Below are 21,177 nucleotides of genomic sequence, written 5' to 3' on the forward strand. Positions count from 1 at the left end.
ACCATTATTTTTTATGATCACTGAGACGAGGTGTGTAACCTCTTTATTCCTCCTTTCTTCAGTTATTCAAAGAAAAGAGGAGTTTTTTGCGAAAGTTTGATCGAATCCTATTCACTCAACCAGTCAACCTGCACAGGCGATCGATTAATGCGCGGTTGTATAGTTCCGTGCAAATCATTCCATTCTGTTAACACTTCTTGTCAGTTTTCCTATTTTGGACTAAAATCAAGTACACAGATATGCTGTTATTCTGCTGTGGCGGCAAAGGCAGATATTGTGTGCTCTGTATATATGTTTTGGTATCGCTTAGGATAATGTTCTTTCGTCAAATGGGACTAGCAGACGAACTTTTGCACCCGTGTTCGGCCAACGTTAAAAACCGTGACTGTATGAAGTTCAGTTTTCTGGGGAAAATAGTGTATGAAACCGCTTTATGTTGTTTAAATTGATGAGATGTGTGCATTTGGTTGCGTGTGATCTGTTTATTAAATGAAATATTGTTGAAAACTGACCGTCGGATTGCAGTCTGTTGTCGAAGAAACTGAGTGAAAAGAAATTTGAAAGGGGAAATACTCTTGTCGCTAGACAAAGTATGAGAGTTACTTGCCTTGGGAATTTGCTTGTGATGAACGTTCGTGCACAGCAGACCCAGATTCAGAAAACAACCAAACTCATGGATTTTATATGGAGATTCATGTGTTCAAGCCTGTAGTTGTTAATTTAAATGCGGTATGTTTGTATTGTTTGCTCCAGAGATGTATACTTCGTACATTAGAGCGTTCGGAACTTTTCAGTCGCAAAAGTAGTACCGACGCAGAACAGCTTCTCAACCCATTGCGCTATCGAGGATTCAGGCTGTTGCTGGGTCGTTATTTGTTTGGTTGCTGGGTGTTTATCGAAAAATAACTAGCTCTACAAGTTTACAGAGGTAAAGAAGCAGAGGGGGGAATAAGCGTATCTATAGCTCTCGACGCAGGTCCTTTGAACCAGAGTGTAGATGTCGATCGTGTTTCAGTCGGGTGTCTGTTTCATCAGAACACAAACCGCTCAGAGGCCCCTGCTCTGTACTGTCCTCACCAGTCGTATTTTATGCTGTGAAAATGTATGACAAGGTAAGTGTCTACAGTTCTTCTATTAATCTATTTATCATGTCCTCATATATAAACATGTGTGTGTATGTGTGTGTGTGTGTGTGCGTGTGCGTGTGTGTGTGCATATCAAAACGGTTTCTTTATTGGCGTTTCTTTCGAGAGTGCCTACGTGACAATTCGCAAAAAAAGTTAAAAAAAAAAATGAGGTCGGTAGAACTCCGTGCATTGCACGCCAAGCGCGAAAGCGAAGGTCGAACTGACCTAATTCACATAACGACTGCCGTGAGTCCTGGATTCACAAAATAGAGGTGTCCTAGTTAGGTCGATTGTGTCACATGTCCGCATAGCTCAGTGGATAGGACTGCGGCGCTGTTTTTGAAGTTGATGGTTCGAGCCCCGTCAATGCCATATTTTTTTAGTGTATTTTTATGAATCATGCGCGCTTTTTCTGTTCAGTTTATAAAACAGAGTATACTTTTCTTTTTTTTTTTTTTTTTTTTTTGGGGGGGGGGGGCAATTTTTATTTTTGTTGGTGCTCATTAATATAAAGAAATCGCAATTCAAGACTCAAATACTATAACATTTTAATGTCCTTATAAAAACGAAAATAAATGCCTTGTACTAGTGCCGGGCGGTTTAAAAAAATGTAATTCACATTGGTTCTGAATTGCATAATTATCAAGATTTTTTGAAAAATCACTCACTGAAACAGACGCAGCACGCGCGCCTGCCGCTTAAATACACACACACACACACACACACACACACACACACACACATTATCTCTCTCACTCACACATACATACACACACACATTAAAAACACACCCACTTACACTTACACGCAAACACACATACGCAAACACACACACACGTTCACACGCACGCACGCACGTACGCAAAAGCACCGTGCACACACAAGCGAACACTCGCACACACACACACACACACACACACACACACACACACACACACACTATCTTAAGTTAATATGTTCCCAAAGTTTGGTGAACTTCTGTCCCCAACTGTAGCCACAGTTTGGCAACAACGAATGCTTATTTATCATGTATTATCGGGATGATCATTTCTCAAGTCGATCTTAGTATGTGTTCGTGTGATACCGGCCTCCAGCTTCGCTGGGATAATAGCACAATCGGAAAGTATGTGTATGTGCCCTATATGGACCACCTTCAACAAATAGAAGAAAAGAAAAGCTAACGGCTGGTTTCATTAATTCATGAAAAAGCTTGTTGAAAATAACCTATGACAAGCCCTCGAGCTTTCAAACAAATATAAGAAATGGTCTTTTTTTCGTGGAAATAGATAATTTCCTTTATTTTCTATCTGATTTTGATTTGTTTCTTTAGTTTCCTGGTGTGCTTCAAATAACGTTTTCGTTCAACCGAAACAGATAAATCTAAAGCATATTTGAATTAGTCTGACTCGTACACTAAGATGTATCATATTATTTTGAAGTATAGGGGGCTTTTTACAGTGATTCTTCAAGGCCTCTACGACGTCCATATTAGGCGCCAAGTCTGCTAATATGGAACAGTTGTGTTTTTTTTCAATATTTGTTTTTTGCTGAATGTCTATCAAAGCTAATTCGTTCTAATTAAGACTAACGGGTACCTGAAGAGAGAAGGACTACCACTCCCAAAATGAAACTTCTTTGCAAGAAAACAAGCTTGTTATCAGCATTAAACAAGTGTTCCATATTAAGCAATCGTCCCCTACATAACGCGCATTAACTTGTAGTATCTCTCCTTTTCTAAGACCTGATTTTTTTTCTTAGATTTTTCGAGGTCTTAACATTGAGGTTCCACCGTACAAGATTGCCTACAGCGTAGGGTAAATTGCCAGTCAAACCGACGGTACACTAGGTGATACGAGCACAATTTGTTGCCGATCCGAGAACCTTTTTGTCGAAACACTACGTTCTGTGAGTTGTTCGCCTAATGGGCAGAATATACCTGTGCAGTTTCAGCAGTACAGACGACGCACTGCCTATTATTTATGCCGCGATAGGGATAATGACGAGTACCTGGCCTGTTTTCCTTTCATGCAACGTGTAGCTGGCTGGGATAATCTGCAGTGCGTCGTCGGTCCTTCTGAAGTTACATATATATGTGAGCGGAGCCCCTACTAATGACAGCGGCTGACTGTGCGTGTTGGTTTGACTGAGAGTCCTGTTAGGCCCCCAAAAAAATAGGTGTGGTTACGGTAACATAGCCAAAAAAAATAGGGTAGGTAGGTAGGCAATCACTGTTTTTTTTAAAACTTTTTTTTCTAATGTGTACAAATTTTTTGCCATGAGAGGTGGTTCCCCTGTCATATCTGAGAGAGGAAACACTTCCTGCATCGGGGTCAGTGACCGGTCAGTGACCAAAGGCATTGTGATAGCTGGGTGGCCTTGTTAAAAGACACGACCTTCTTCCCAGGGGTCAATGACCCAGTTTTTGCCATGAGAGGTGGTTCCCCTGTCATATCTGAGAGAGGAAACACTTCCTGCATCGGGGTCAGTGACCGAGTTTAACAGAGTGGAAATCTGTGTGTGCGGCCAGATCAAAGGCAGGGCAGTACCTAGTAGCTGAAACATGCATTATCACAAGTTGTTTGACTGGTACTCAAGCGGTCTCTTTGATTTTTTTCGTATTTCATACACGGATTAGGCGCTTCGTTATACAAGACGCAGGGGTCGAACTCGAGGAAAAAAGTCGCGCCTTATGACCCGGAAAGTACGGTACTTGACAGGGAAATAAGTGTGCGACTCGAGCGCTTTCATTGCATTTTCTGCACTCGGTTTTTTGTTTGTTTGTTTTTTTGACAAATGTAATAACAAGTTATAGGGTCGGCCCCTAAAAATAGGGTAGGTCGGGTTACCGTAACCACACCTATTTTTTTTTTAGGCCTTACATGTGTTAGGCCAAAGAAGGGAGAGTCGAAAAGAAATCCAAACACAGCTTGTACCGACACATCGAAGAGAAGAAATCCAAACACAGCTTGTACCGACACATCGAAGAGAAGAAATCCAAACACAGCTTGTACCGACACATCGAAGAGAAGAAATCCAAACACAGCTTGTACCGACACATCGAAGAGAAGAAATCCAAACACAGCTTGTACCGACACATCGAAGAGAAGAAATCCAAACACAGCTTGTACCGACACATCGAAGAGAAGAAATCCAAACACAGCTTGTACCGACACATCGAAGAGAAGAAATCCAAACACAGCTTGTACCGACACATCGAAGAGAAGAAATCCAAACACAGTTTGTACCGACGCATGGAAGAGAATAAAGCGGGTTGCCGGCCTGCCATGCACTATGTTTTCATCTGCCATATATAGCTACCTGGTGATTCTCTACGTCATCACATACCTCTATACCCGCTGCTCTATAGTAAGGAACATTAACTGGTGACGAATTAAAAAAAAAAATAAAAAAAATTGACTGTTAGTCTTGGTGGTGGAAGGGGTGGAAGGAGGGTAGCGCGACATTCGTCATCTTGAACACACACGGCCAGTACTGTAACTGCCCTTGGCACGGAACGATCCAAGGGGGGCAATCTCAGTCATCTTAAAGAGGGAAATCCAAACGCAATCCGCTTTGTTCGATTTTATGGGCTTGGACGATAGAGAAAAATAAGAAAAGCAAAAGCTGGAGTAAAACTGGACGAAATTGCTATCAAGAACGCAAAATTGATTTTTTCTGATTTTTATTTTAGCCGTAAGCGCCATGCTTATCGGAGCAGGAAACTCTTCCAGAGTGAGGCCCCTTTGTTGGTTTCACTGCGGCCGCATTGTGAACAGCAGTCTGTTATGAGTTATAAACATGGCGCTTACGGCTAAAATAAAAACTCAGAAAAAATCAATTCTGCGTTCTTGATAACAATTTCGTCCAGTTTTACTCCAGCTTTTGCTTTTCTTATTTTTCTCTATCGTCCAAGCCCATAAAATCGAACAAAGCGAATTGCGTTTGGATTTCCCTCTTTGAGATGACTGAGATTGCCCCCCTTGGATCGTTCCGTGCCAAGGCCAGTTAACAGTACTGGCCGTGTGTGTTCAAGATGGACATTCGTGTGCGCGAGATCACTTATTGGCATTATCCCTTCGCCCGCATCCCATTTTTGCGGATGAGGTTTTTACTGGGAGTAAAAACAAGTCGCGTAAGGCGAAATTACAACATTTAGTCAAGCTGTCGAACTAACAGAATGAAACGGAACTCACTGCATTTTTACAGCAAGAGCGTATACTCGTAGCATCGTCAGTCCACCGCTCGATGCACAGGCAGTGAAATTGACAAGAAGAGCGGGGTAGTAGTTGCGCTGAGAAGGATAGCACGCTTTTCTTTATCTCTATTCTTTTTAACTTTCTGAGCGTGTTTTTAATCCAAACATATCACATCTATATGTTATTGGAATCAGGAACCCACAAGGAATAAGATGAAATTGTTTTTAAATCGATTTTGGAAATTTTATTTTAATAATAATTTTTATATTTTTAATTTTCAGAGCTTGTTTTTAATCCGAATATAACATATCTATATGTTTTTGGAATCAGAAAATGATGAAGAATAAGATAAACGTAAATTTGGATCGTTTTATAAAAAATTTAGTTTTTTTACAATTTTCAGATTTTTAATGACCAAAGTCATTAATTAATTTTTTTTAGCGAACGACGAAGAAGAAAGAATTAATTAATTTTTAAGCCACCAAGCTGAAATGCAATACCGAAGTCCTGCCTTCGTCGAAGATTGCTTGGCGAAAATTTCAATCAATTTGATTGAAAAATGAGAGTGTGACAGTGCCGCCTCAACTTTTACAAAAAGCCGGATATGACGTCATCAAAGGTATTTATCGAAAAAGAGAAAAAAAACGTCCGGGGATATCATTCCCAGGAACTCTCATGTCAAATTTCATAAAGATCGGTCCAGTAGTTTTGTCTGAATCGCTCTACACACGCACACACACACACACACACGCACACACACACACACACGCACACACACACACACACATACACCACAACCCTCGTCTCGATTCCCCCCTCTACGTTAAAACATTTAGTCAAAACTTGACTAAATGTAAAAAATGGTGAGTAAAAAATTCGTGGAGGGAGTAATTTTTTCGTGCCTTGGGGAGTTCTTTTCTTGTGCGAAAAGTGTACTCGGAGTAAGAATTTCGTACGAAATATTTACTCCGGAGTACATTTTTCGTGGAGTAAAAATTTCGTGTTACACCGGCACTTAGACTGACATACTTGGTTCTCGGAGTACGCACTCCAGCAGACGCAGACACACACACAGTTGATTTGTTCGCCTGATGACAGCGGCTGACTGTGCGTGTTGGTTTGAAGTGTTGGTCTCAGGTCGAAGAAGGGAGAGGCGAAAAGAAATCCAAACACAGCTTGTAGAGAATCAAGGTATGTAAACAGTTTGTTATGGAGTAAAATTAAATTGTTTCGGGGTTGAAGGATGCAGCCAGTTTCAAATTTGAACAACGTGGTCATAGGATGGGAGTCTATTCTTCTCATTATATAGGACTGTCTTACAAAAAAGACGTTCTTTTATAAGTTCCGCAGAATTAACAGCAGCGGGCAAGTGTGATAAAATGAAAGTCAAGAAAATTGTATAAGTCAGGGAACGAAAGGGGTAAGGCACACAAAAACAAGTCGCGTAAGGCGAAAATACAATATTTAGTCAAGTAGCTGTCGAACTCACAGAATGAAACTGAACGCAACGCAACGCAGCAAGACCGTATACTCGTAGCATCGTCACTCCACCGCCCGTGGCAAAGGCAGTGCACGTGGAATGGACAAGAAGAGCGGGGTATTCGTTGCGCTGAGAAGGATAGCACGCTTTTCTGTACCTCTCTTCGTTTTAACTTTCTGAGCGTGTTTTTAATCCAAACATATCATATCTATATATTTTTGGAATCAGGAACCGACAAGGAATAAGATGAAAGTGTTTTTAAATTGATTTCGGGGAAAAAAATTTGATAATAATTTTTATATATTTAATTTTCAGAGCTTGTTTTTAATCCGAATATAACATATTTATATGTTTTTGGAATCGGCAAGTGATGGAGAATAAGATAAACGTAAATTTGGATCGTTTTATAAATTTTTATTTTTTTTTACAATTTTCAGATTTTTAATGACCAAAGTCATTAATTAATTTTTAAGCCACCAAGCTGAAATGCAATACCGAACCCCGGGCTTCGTCGAAGAGTACTTGACGAAAATTTCAACCAATTTGGTTGAAAAATGAGGGCGTGACAGTGCCGCCTCAACTTTCACGAAAAGCCGGATATGACGTCATCAAAGACATTTATCAAAAAAATGAAAAAAACGTTCGGGGATTTCATACCCAGGAACTCTCATGTCAAATTTCATAAAGATCGGTCCAGTAGTTTAGTCTGAATCGCTCTACACACACACACACACAGACAGACGCACATACACCATACCCTCGTTTCGATTCCCCCTCGATGTTAAAATATTTAGTCAAAACTTGACTAAATATAAAAAGTCTGTTTACGGTATCCTGACCGACCCCATTTTTTCGCCCGACCCTAGACTTCTTTTTGGTATTTCGGAAAGAAAAACAAGTCGCGTAAGGCGAAAATACAACATTTAGTCAAGTAGCTGTCGAACTCACAGAATTAAACTGAACGCAATGCCATTTTTCAGCAAGACCGTATACTCGTAGAATCGTCAGTCCACCGCTCATGGCAAAGGCAGTGAAATTGACAAGAAGAGCGGGGTAGTAGTTGCGCTAAGAAGGATAGCACGCTTTTCTGTACCTCTCTTTGTTTTAACTTTCTGAGCGTGTTTTTAATCCAAACATATCATATCTATATGTTTTTGGAATCAGGAACCAACAAGGAATAAGATGACAGTGTTTTTAAATTGATTTCGACAATTTAATTTTGATAATAATTTTTATATATTTAATATTCAGAGCTTGTTTTTAATCCAAATATAACATATTTATATGTTTTTGGAATCAGAAAATGATGGAGAATAAGATGAACGTAAATGTGGATCGTTTTAGAAAAAACTATTTTTTTTAAAATTTTCAGATTTTTAATGACCAAAGTCATTAATTAGTTTTTAAGCCACCAAGCTGAAATGCAATACCGAAGTCCGGGCTTCGTCGAAGATTACTTGACCAAAATTTCAACCAATTTGGTTGAAAAATGAGGGCGTGACAGTGCCGCCTCAACTTTCACGAAAAGCCGGATATGACGTCATCAAAGACATTTATCAAAAAAATGAAAAAAACATACCCAGGAACTCTCATGTCAAATTTCATAAAGATCGGTCCAGTAGTTTAGTCTGAATCGCTCTACACACACACACACACACAGACACACACACGCACATACACCACGACCCTCGTCTCGATTCCCCCCTCTACGTTAAAATATTTAGTCAAAACTTGACTAAATATAAAAAAGTTAAAAAAGTTTTAAAAAAAAAGTCTTTGTTTTTTGGCGAAATAACTTAAAAATATTTTTTTTGGGGAAAAAAAATAAAAAATAAAAATCCCGACCTACCGACCCTATTTTTACATTTAGTCAAGTTTTGACTAAATGTTTTAACATAGAGGGGGAATCGAGACGAGGGTCGTGGTGTATGTGTGTGTGTGTGTGTGTGTGTGTGTGTGTGTGTGTCTGTCTGTCTGTCTGTCTGTCTGTCTGTCTGTCTGTCTGTCTGTGCGTGTGTGTGTGTAGAGCGATTCAGACTAAACTACTGGACCGATCTTTATGAAATTTTACATGAGAGTTCCTGGGAATGATATCCCCGGAAGTTTTTTTCATTTGTTCGATAAATGTCTTTGATGACGTCATATCCGGCTTTTTGTAAAAGTTGAGGCGGCACTGTCACACCCTCATTTTTCAATCAAAATGATTGAAATTTTCGCCAAGCAATCTTCGACGAAGGCCGGACTTCGGTATTGCATTTCAGCTTGGTGGCTTAAAAATTAATTCATGACTTTGGTCATTAAAAATCTGATAATTGTAAAAAAAAAACCTAAAATTTATAAAACGATCCAAATTTACGTTCATCTTATTCTTCATCATTTTCTGATTCCAAAAACATATAAATATGTTATATTTGGATTAAAAACAAGCTCTGAAAATTAAAAATATAACAATTATGATCAAAATTAAATTTTAGAAATCAATTTAAAAACACTTTCATCTTATTCCTTGTCGGTTCCTGATTCCAAAAACATTAGATATGATATGTTTGGATTAAAAATCACGCTCAGAAAGTTAAAACGAAGAGAGGTACAGAAAAGCGTGCTATCCTTCTCAGCGCAACTACTACCCCGCTCTTCTTGTCAATTTCACTGCCTTTGCCACGAGCGGTGGCCTGACGATGCTACGAGTATACGGTCTTGCTGAAAAATTGCAGTGCGTTCAGTTTCATTCTGTGAGTTCGACAGCTTGACTAAATCTTGTATTTTCGCCTTACGCGACTTGTTTTTGTCTATGTTACCGTAAACAGACTTTTTTTCTTTTTTTTGCCTAACTACATAATTTTTGAAGATGTTTTCTTCCATTTCTTGAGCAGATGTAACTGTCGACCTGTCTTTGTCGGTGTTCGATCTGTCTGTCTATGTTACTCTACCCTCTCTCTCTCTCTCTCTCTCTCTCTCTGTCTCTCTCTCTCTCTCTCTCTCTCTCTCTCTCTCTCTCTCTCTCTCTCTCTCTCTCTCTCTCTCTCTCAAGTGTTAGGCAAACTTAAATTCAACAACAATACAAGTGTTGTGGATATGTTTGATTATACATAATGGCCGTATTACTATAAATTAGAAACAAAAACTAAGGTGTTCTTACCGCCTTAAAGTGAGCAAAATAACGTTGTTGCAGAGGAAACGCTTGAAGTTTTGAAAAAAAGAGAGTTTGGTCACAAACTGACAATTCATTCTTCAAAGTATATTAGCAGTGACTGATTATTCTTTTAAGTCTACAGCGTGTGCTTAAAGGCAATTATGCAAGTGAATCTGTGAATATTCTTAATTAAGCTTTCCTTGCACTCTTGAGAATCAGAACTCTATTACAACTGATGATTGTGTCGATACATTTTGTGAAGCCAAAAAACGCTCAGAGTTAAATCAGTTACTGATGATTCTGATCTGATACTGTGTCCGCTATTATCAAGTTGGGACTGTGTGAAAGCCCTCCATTCTCGTCACTCATCTTCGCGTGTCATTAACGTGACTACTGGTGTTTCAGTTATTCACTGTCGGGTCATTTTACTCGTTGAATTTGAGTTAATCTGCTCTGGTTAATTCTTGTTACTCTTAAGTCTACTTATTTCTCTTTGTGTAAAGTAGTGTTTCTCTCTTTGTTTTGTCTTTCGTTTGAGTTTGACACCAAGTGTTAAACTCCATTGGTCGCATCTCTGTGTGTATCTGTGTATAGTATAATTTAATATTTTCTCCTTATTGATTATTGATTACTTTTGCTGTTTTAAAGTAATTTTGATTTTTTTCTTTTTTTCTTTTCTTCTTAAAACGTGAAAACACTGTTTTGAGATTTATCATGAGTAATGGTTCTACCTCATGGCCCACAAAAGAGGGTCTTCGTATTGGACACCTTAATATCAACCATGCAATTAATAAATTACACGAAGTTTCCACCATGCTTTTAAACTCAGGAACACATTTTCATGTTATGGGGTTTACAGAATCAAGACTATCTGACACGATTTCGGATTCTGAGGTTTGTGTTCCAGGTTACAGTGTTGTACGCAGAAACCCCCAACAATGTAAAGAAACTGGATTGCTTGTGTATATAAGTGAATCATTGACCTACACACGTTTAACACATTTAGAACAGTTTGTGGAATCCGTCTGGATCGAGGTCAAATTAAAAAAGGCACCTCCAATGCTTATTGGTTTCTGCTATAGAAATCCAGCAGAACGTGTAAACTGGACGGACAAATGTTCACATATGTTAGATGCTGCTTTGTTAGAATCAAAAGAAACCATTCTCTTAGGAGATTTTAACATTGATTTATTAAAACAAAATAAACCATGGTTAGATATGTTCAACCTTTATGATCTCAAACAAGTCGTGAACACCCCTACTAGGGTTACTGCATCTACAAGCACTTTGATAGATCATGTCTATGTTTCTAACACCCGTAACGTTGCAGAAGTTTGTGTTCCAACCAGCGGTTGTAGTGATCATTTTCCTGTTTGTCTCACGTGGTCAAGAAAGGGTGTAAAAATCCCCAAAGTTGGTCACAAGACAGTAAAGTACCGCTCCTTTACTAAATTTAACGAGAACGCTTTTCTTGTAGACTTAAGTAATTCTTCTCTCTCTGATGTTTATAATTATACGGATCCTGATGATGCAATAACACACTGGATAAATGTCTTTACAGAAATATACGATAAACATGCCCCGTGGAGAATTAAGAGAGTCAAGCAAATAGTAAAACCTAAATGGTTTGATACTGAATTACAAGATGCTATTGGCCATCGTGATTTCTTAAAATCAGTTGGCAAGGAAGCAGAGTATAGAGAACAGAGAAATAAAGTAAACTCACTTAAACGAACAAAAAAGATTAAGTACTTTCATGACCTAGCGTCATCAAAGCAAAATTCAAAGAATATATGGAAAGCAATAAATGAACTTACAAATAAAACGATTGCCAGTCATTCAAGTTGTGTTAAGGACATATCCCCTGATGATTTAAACACGCATTTTTCTAAAATAGCTGAAAAAATTATTACAAATGACAAATCCAATTTGAACAATTTGAAAGTGTTAGAAGAATATTGTGAGTCGAAACAAGTTTCAAGTCAAGCGAATATTCCTCTACTTACAGTACCTGATGTTTTTTACGCACTTACACACCTTAAGCAAACAGGCTTCCGGGGAATCGACGGCCTCGATGGTAGGATTCTTAAATTGTCAGCCCCTGTAATTTCTGAAACACTCACTTACCTTTATAATCTTTGTTTAGACAAAAATTATTTCCCAGTCGCCCTGAAACAGGCTAAAGTCATTCCTCTGTTTAAATCAGGTGATAAAAAAGACCCATCAAACTATAGGCCAATTTCAATATTGTCTGTTTTTATCAAAACCACTTGAAAAACACATTAACAAACATATTCTAATGCATCTTAACCAAAACAATTTACTTCACCCTAAACAATCGGGTTTTAGAGCTAACCATTCCTGCCATACTGCCTTAGTTTCTCTTGTTGATCAATGGCTGGAGAAAATAAACGACAATGAATTCTGTGGTGCCATTTTTGTTGATTTTGCTAAAGCCTTTGACGTTATTGATCACACGTTATTACTGAGAAAATTTGCATTGTATGGCGTCGGAATCGAAACTGTCAAACTTATTAGTTCATTTCTCACCGGCAGACAACAGACTGTACTAACAAACGCCTCGGCGTCGAGCATGCAAGAAGTAAAATACGGTGTACCACAAGGATCGGTTTTAGGACCCCTCCTCTTCTCTATATACATTAATGACCTCCCCCTACATATTCAAAATGTATGTGAACTTTTTGCAGATGACACCACAATTCACTCCAGCAACACAAATGTAACTCGCTTATCAGAATCACTTCAAAGGGGTTTAAACCAGTTGACAGAGTGGACTGAACTAAACCATATGTCTCTTAACCCAAAGAAAACCAAATATATGGTCATATAACAACAAGACAAAAACGCCAGAATATTTGTTCAGCTGGTCCTGCTTTAATGATAGATGGTGAAATAGTGGAAAAAGTCGACCATCACAAACTGCTGGGTGTTAATATCGATAACAACTTGTCTTGGTCAACCCACATAGAGCAACTTAGTAAAGTGGTGTCTAAGAAAGTGTATCTCTTATCTAGAATTAAACACTTCCTGAACTGCCAAACCAGAAAGTTATTCTTCATTGCTCATATTCAATCTGTTATTGATTACGCATCCACTCTATGGGACTCCGCAAGTGAAAATTCCTTAAAACCACTCAGCAGATTACATAAAAGAGCGCTAAAAGTAGTATTACTAAAGCACACTACCCTCACAGAGTTAGACTACATACATTTAGGGATCTTACCTCTAAAGTCAAGACTGCTTTTTAACAAAGGAATCTTTATGCATAAAATTATATCCGAAACTCTACCCCAAACCATTTGTTCAAAGTTCTCTTTGAAGAATTCACACCACCTTATGAAATTTAACACTCCTCTTCCTAGGATAGACTTATTTAAGTCTAGTCTAGTTTATTCAGGTGGCCGTCTCTGGAACGCTCTTCCGAATGCCTTACGGGAAGCTACCAGCACAGATTCTTTCAAAAACAAATATATATCCCATTTAATGAAAATAGTATATTCTTGATTGTTATGTCCTTTGGGACACAGTCACTCACTTTTGATTTATTGTTTTGTTCACGAAATTATGATGTTCTGCATAATATCCATTGTCTTACAGAGTTGATGTACTATTGCATAGTATTCTGACTCTAATTGACTTGCAAATTTTTGCTTTGCACCTTGTCATGAACATTTATAAACTACAATGTTTCATATAATGCACTTATGTACATAAACTTATACTGTTTTACTAATTATGTAAGTATGTAGTAGTAGTTATTATAGTAGATTTAGTCCCTCTTTAGGGCGAGGGCCAGATGCAAAAAAGTATACCAATGCTTATTCTGTTACCCTCGTAAAATAAAGAATTGTCATTGTCATTGTCATTGTCATTGTCTCTCTCTCTCTCTCTCTCTCTCTCTCTCTCTCTCTCTCTCTCTCTCTCTCTCTTTCTCTCTCTCTGTCTCTCTCTCTGTCTCTCTCTCTGTCTCTCTCTCTCTCTCTCTCTCTCTCTCTCTCTCTCTCTCTCTCTTGCTTGATATAATTCTTGGTCAAACTATTCACAGACACATTTTCTCCAAAATGACGATGGTATCTGTTTTACCTTTAACGCATTTTGTGGTTGCATCGGCACAAATGTCCGTAACTCTGGCTCTTTTCAAGAAATGTCCTCAAAGATTAATGACTTTGTCAAAGAAATATATATTAATACACAATCTGACACAAAACTTGTTTTGACCATAAAAAGTTAGAAAAAGTAAACAATACGAAAAACCTGAGAGACAGCAGTAGACGGACGCAGTGGCCTAGTGAATAAGACCCCGGGCTCCCATGCGGAAGGTCGCGGGTTCGAATCCCAGCCGCAGCTGGTGGGTTAAGGGTGGAGATTTTTCCGATCTGCTAGTGCCTTATCCCCCTTCGTGTGTACAGTATCATTTTGCTAACTTTGTTTCTTGCTCCATTTTGTAGTTGTTGACAGTTTACTTCAGAGTATGACAACTTTTATTTTTTACAGTCATTGAATGCTAATGATTATTTTAACTGACGTTACCAATCACAACAATATGTCAGCCATGATAAAGGTCTCCGATGTCGTTTTATATGTTTGCTAGTGTGTTCAACTCGAGACTATCTCCGCACTGTACACCGATGAGTTGATATACACAAAGTTGGCAGTTACGCATTCCTACCCTGTGAATATATAGTACACACCTGCACACACTTTTCTATGCCCTTGCGGTCCACGGTTGAATAACCAAGCTGAAAGGTAAGACAATTTGAATGCGAGATTTTCCTGCGCATTTGAAAAGACTGCACGACTAGCCGGAGCAAGAACGAGGTGCTATTGAAAAACCAGTTTGACAAGTCAAGTCAAACAGTTTATTTACCAAATGCAAAGCACAGGATTTTGTTATGGTGTATGCATCCAAACTTCACACTCCTTCCACACGCATATTATATCATAATAAATATGTACAGATAAAGTGTTCAATTTCACTGGGCCTATTTACACGATGCGCCTTTTCTGTCCCTGCTACTTCTTCTTCTTCTTCTTCGTTCATGGGCTTAGACTCCCACGTTCACTCATGTTGTTTTTACATTTAGTCAAGTTTTGACTAAATGTTTTAACGTAGAGGGAGGAATCGAGACGAGGGTCATGGTGTATGTGTGTGTGTCTGTGTGTGTGTGCAGGGCCGGACTACCGGGGGGGTTATGGGGGTTGCGCAACCCCCCCCCCACCCCTAGCCTGAACATGTACCTTACTTATTTAAAACATTTTTTATTATTGCTTATTTTATGCCGTTTCATGCAAGGAGCGACCATTTTCTTATCTCAGAATATGACCTACCCATCAGCTTCAGGGGGCTTCGCCCCCTGACCCCCACAAGGGGCTCTGCCCCTTGACCCCGCCCAGGGGCGGACGAAGGGGGAGGGGGGGTTCTAGGGTTTCCGGACCCACCTTATAAATATAAAAATATAAAAATATAAAAATATTGAATGAGGTATGCATTTCTTTATTTTACATTGAGTTTCAATTTTGGGGGTTATAATCAGTGACAAAATCTGCTGCCTGAAACTGGTAATGATCATCCTCAGAATGCACCAGATTGCACCATTTTGCATCCTTTTTTTCAAAATTTTCCGGGGGGGCATGCCCCCGGACCCCCCTAGCAAGCTAGGCGCTTCGCGCCGTCGGCTCGGCGCTTCGCGCCTTCACACCCATATCTTTACAATATACTTTTGAAACCCCCCCCCCCCCCCATAAAATGAACTGATCCGCCCCTGCCGCCAAGGGGGATATCCCCCTGGACCACCTCTAGCAACCCCCCCCCCTCCTCTTAGCCTAGTCCGGCCCTGGTGTGTGTGTGTAGAGCGGTTCAGACTAAACTACTGGACCGATCTTTATGAAATTTGACATGAGAGTTCCTGGGTATGATATCCTCACACGTTTTTTTCATTTTTTTGATAAATGTCTTTGATGACGTCATATCCGGCTTTTCATGAAAGTTGAGGCGGCACTGTCACGCCCTCATTTTTCAACCAAATTGGTTGAAATTTTGGTCAAGTAATCTTCGACGAAGCCCGGACTTCGGTACAGTGTATTGCATTTCAGCTTGGTGGCTTAAAAATTAATTAATGACTTTGGTCATTAAAAATCTGATAATTGTAAAAAAAATATTTTTTTTATAAAACGATTCAAATTTACGTTCGTCTTATTCTCCATCATTTTCTGATTCCAAAAACATATAAATATGTTATATTTGGATTAACAACAAGCTCTGAAAATTAAATATATAACAATTATTATCAATTTTTTTTTTCGAAATCAATTTAAAAACACTTTCATCTTATTCCTTGTCGGTTCCTGATTCCAAAAACATATAGATATGATATGTTTGGATTAAAAACACGCTCAGAAAGTTAAAACGAAGAGAGGTACAGAAAAGCGTGCTATCCTTCTCAGCGCAACTACTACCCCGCTCTTCTTGTCAATTTCACTGGCACTGCCTTTGCCACGGGCGGTGGAGTGACGATGCTACGAGTATACGGTCTTGCTGCGTTGCGTTGCGTTCAGTTTCATTCTGTGAGTTCGACAGATACTTTACTAAATGTTGTATTTTCGCCTTACGCGACTTGTTTTTTTTTTAGCACGAGTGGATTTTTACGTGTATGACCGTTTTTACCCCGCCATTCAGGCAGCATACGCCGATTTCGGGGGAGGCATGCTGGGTATTTTCGTGTTTCTATAACCCACCGAACTCTGACATGGATTACAGGATCTTTTTTGTGCGCACTTGGTCTTGTGTTTGCGTGTACACACGAAGGGGGTTAAGTCACTAGCAGGTCTACACATAAGTTGGCCTGGGAGATCGGAAAAATCTCCACTCTTAACCCACCAGGCGGCAGCGACCGGGATTCGAACTCACGACTTCCCGATTAGGAGGCCGATGTCTTACCACCACGCCACTGCGCCCGTCTGTCCCCGCTACGATCGCTCTATTCTCTCGTCTGCTTTTTTACGGGGCGCTTCAGGCAAAACAAACATATATGTTGGTTTAGGGTAACGTGACCAAACAAGATAGGGTCGGTAGGTCGGCTTTTTAAAATTCATTTTTATTCATTTGATTTAGTCGAATTTAAAGGAGGTCACTTCCTTTTGTCTCAGTATGGTTCGCAAAATGTGCCAACAGTTGTTTTTGTTTTTTTGAGGATTGGAAAAAAAGTGTTAGGGTCGGAGGAAAAAAATAGGGTCGGTCGGGTTACCCTAAACCAACATTATACGTTAATTGGATCTGTGATCCAAACATGGCTTTTGGTCAATCGAGATGGAAGTTTATTCCACAAGCCCGTAGGGCGAGTGGAATAAACTGCCATCGAGATTGACCAAAAGGCATGTTTGGATCACAGATCCAATTAACATATATATCTCGACATTCACTGGTCTTAGGGTTTTTGTTTTCAAAAAAGAAAGAAACTTGCTTGAACACGGACCACTTCTCCGAGCAAAATCAACAAACCCAATCACTCGCATTCCACCTCAAGGTCTCGGCCAACCAAGACTATGGCATACTCGTAGCAAAGCCGCCGAATGGTACCGTAAACCAAGAATAGTGACGTAAGAGAATAGAATGTCGTCTTTTGATTTGGAACGTGACGTGTTTCAGAACTTCTTCTGGACAACTCGGATGGTCTTCTGCGTAGTGGGTTGGCACGAGATTCTTTTTCTTCTTCGACAGTTCATCCTCCGATACTGTAGCAAAACGTTTCATCTTTTTTTCACTTTCGAGTATGCGGACGACTGAACTTGACCGCTAAAAAGTAGTCCTTTCGGAATCATTACGCCGAGTCTGAACATGAGGTCTGAACATTGTTTTTAGGCAGGATCTAGGTGAAAGCGAGGCTGTTCTTATCTCTGTGTACAGTCGAGAGAGAGAGAAATACATGTCGAGACATTATACGTTAATTGGATCTGTGATCCAAACATGGCTTTTGGTCAATCGAGATGGAAGTTTATTCCACAAGCCCGTAGGGCGAGTGGAATAAACTGCCATCGAGATTGACCAAAAGGCATGTTTGGATCACAGATCCAATTAACATATATATCTCGACATTCACTGGTCTTAGGGTTTTTGTTTTCAAAGAAGAAAGAAACTTGCTTGAACACGGACCACTTCTCCGAGCAAAATCAACAAACCTAATCACTCGCATTCCACCTCAAGGTCTCGGCCAACCAAGACTATGGCATACTCGTAGCAAAGCCGCCGAATGGTACCGTAAACCAAGAATAGTGACGTAAGAGAATAGAATGTCGTCTTTTGATTTGGAACGTGACGTGTTTCAGAACTTCTTCTGGACAACTCGGATGGTCTTCTGCGTAGTGGGTTGGCACGAGATTCTTTTTCTTCTTCGACAGTTCATCCTCCGATACTGTAGCAAAACGTTTCATCTTTTTTTCACTTTCGAGTATGCGGACGACTGAACTTGACCGCTAAAAAGTAGTCCTTTCGGAATCATTACGCTGAGTCTGAACATGAGGTCTGAACATTGTTTTTAGGCAGGATCTAGGTGAAAGCGAGGCTGTTCTTATCTCTGTGTACAGTCGATAGAAAGAGAAATACATGTCGAGACATATAGTTTTATTCGGCCTTATGAAAAGACCGGTGTAGCAGCCTATTTTGACCGGGTTTGTATGGGCGGAGAGTTCAGAAGGGTAGGGATGGGGGTGGTTGTAAAACAAATATTTAAGCTACAACAGAGGTAGGGGAAGGTTTCCTAATATAGACCACTATTTACATTCAGTCAAGTAAAGACTGAATGTCTTAACATTGGCGGAGAGTGAGGTTTGTCTCCCGATGTATGTGTGTGTGTGTATATATATATATATATGTGACAAGCATTTCTCAAAAACTACCCGACGGATTTTCTTGAACATTGACGCATGAATTGCTGAGGACATTTCCTACGGGCATGTTTCTCCGATTTTTGATAGGGCTATTTGCTGAGGTCATATCTGACCGTTTGCAAAAGTTGAGGCGGCACACTCACGGCTACAGTTTTTCATCAATTTGTTTGAAATTTTCGTTACATGATCTTCGACTAAGTGCGGACTACGGGATTGCATTTGAGCTTGGTACCTTATTAATTCGTTTATAAAATGTTCACTCAAAGTTAGCTACATTTGTCGATTTCTTAAAAGTCGATATTTGAAACACAAATGTGACACCATTGTATTCTGTATTGCCTCCTGTATCCGAAAATATTAACAGCTATTGTGTTTTCATCGTAGCAATAGGGTCCGATATTTAGACGAGACAAGTATAATGCCGACGAGTCGAAGACGAGTCGCATTATACTTGTTCGAGTCTAAATATCGGACCCTATTGCTACGATGAAAACACAATATCGTTTATATAGCTATTCTGACATGAAATTCTGTGTTAAAATCATGTTTTTGTCAGCAACACGTACCAGAATGGTCCATGTCGTTGATTGCAGACGACGGTTCCCTTTCCGCATGAAGCCACGGAAATAACCGAACATTGAAAAACCCACGGACATGTATTACGAAGAAAACTCGAGATAACCGGATGTTTAGCATTACGTCAATATGCTAGGAATCATATGACGTCATGACGTATCATGCTTGCCTACGTATATTGTATGTTCGAAAGTCTGACTTCTGTTGGGAATTCGCGTGGTGAAGACTGCGGTAAATCTGTAGATGATAAGAGAACAAGGATTGTCTCAGAAGAAACGACTAAATGTTTCAGACCGGTAACTTCATTTCAACATTGCACTATACAATGGACGTTCTATGTGACAGGAGAGTTTGCTGATTTTGTGTTAAACATTGGAGAGATCGTCAGCTAGAAATCAGAGATAGGTCGCTTCAGATTGCAGCTTCTGGAAATTTGCAAGGTTTGTTGCCTGTTAAAGAACTGGATTTTACACGTAGGCCTAATGTATGTCATGTACAGTAAGCAACAACAGCAAAAACACACAAAGCAAATGGGATCGTCTGTCGACTAGTCACAGAAACAAACCTGGCGAGGTATGCGTGTACTTTATACACGTGGAAGAAACCGGAACCATGCGTCTTTGTTATTGACAATATGCTTTTGGATATTGAGAAAAATGGCCGACTTCCGTAGCATTATGCTTTGATGATCGGAAGAGACTATCCAATCACAGCCCCCGAATTACCCCACGTGTTCATCAGAATAGCTATATACAATTTTGTTGTGCTGGATTGAAAAGTGGGCTTAAAATGAAGAAAACCGTTAAGTTACCACTTCCTTTATTGTGAAATGAAAACACAAACAAATATAATTTCTCTATTCCTTACCTTGTGCTGATTCAAAAAGTATATAGTTTTATGGTGATTCGGGATGAAAATATGCTTAAACTGAAGAAAATCTTTGAAAGGGAATTATGCTTCATGAAGGCTGCATTGACTTTCCACTATACCCTTTTGAAAAATGACGTCATATTGATAAGCGAGATATTATGACATCACCTTGCGCGACGTTCTTTCCGATTCCCTAAACACACCGAAGAGTTTGCCTCATACGTACTGCTCGTGCAGCTTTTTACATTTAGTCAAGTTTTGACTAAATGTTTTAACATAGAGGGGGAATCGAGACGAGGGTCGTGGTGTATGTGTGTGTGTGTGTGTGTGTGTGTGTGTGTGTGTGTGTGTGTGTGTGTGTGTGTGTGTGTGTGTGTGTCTGTGTGTGTGTGTGTGTGTGTGTATGTGTAGAGCGATTCAGACTAAACTACTGGACCGATCTTTATGAAATTTCACATGAGAGTTCCTGGGAATGATATCCCCGGACGTTTTTTTTTCGTTTTTTATGATAAATGTCTTTGATGACGTCATATCCGGCTTTTTGTCAAAGTTGAGGCTGCACTGTCACACCCTCATTTTTCAATCAAATTGATTGACATTTTGGCCAAGCAATCTTCGACAAAAGCCGGACTTAGGTATTGCATTTCAGCTTGCAGGCTTAAAAACTAATTGATGACTTTGGTCATTAAAAATCTGTAAATTGTAAAAAAAAAATTATTTTATAAAACGATCCAAATTTTCTGTTTATCTTATTTTTCGTCATTTTTTGATTCCAAAAACATATAAATATGTAATATTTGGATTAAAAACAAGCTCTGAAAAATAAAAATATAAAAATTATGATCAAAATTAAATTTTCGAAATCGATTTAGAAACAATTTCATCTTATTC

At 39.3% G+C, this 21,177-nt stretch overlaps 1 protein-coding gene across 2 annotated transcripts in view; it reads left to right on the forward strand.

Annotated features, from left to right (window-relative positions):
• Nucleotides 1-391: 391 nt before the first annotated feature.
• LOC138975555 (alpha-(1,3)-fucosyltransferase fut-1-like) overlaps nucleotides 392-21,177 on the forward strand; it is a 55,994-nt gene continuing 35,208 nt past the window's right edge. The window contains exon 1 of one of the 2 annotated variants that reach the window (XM_070348264.1): nucleotides 392-1,112. In XM_070348264.1, coding sequence (XP_070204365.1) covers nucleotides 1,101-1,112 — 12 coding nt within the window. In that variant the 5' untranslated portion in view covers nucleotides 392-1,100. Of the gene's footprint in view, nucleotides 1,113-6,126; nucleotides 6,515-21,177 lie in introns of those variants that run through there. The other variant, XM_070348265.1, reaches the window with a different exon arrangement.

Source organism: Littorina saxatilis, linkage group LG9 (genome assembly GCF_037325665.1).
Source record: "Littorina saxatilis isolate snail1 linkage group LG9, US_GU_Lsax_2.0, whole genome shotgun sequence".
NCBI classification, from domain to species: domain Eukaryota; kingdom Metazoa; phylum Mollusca; class Gastropoda; order Littorinimorpha; family Littorinidae; genus Littorina; species Littorina saxatilis.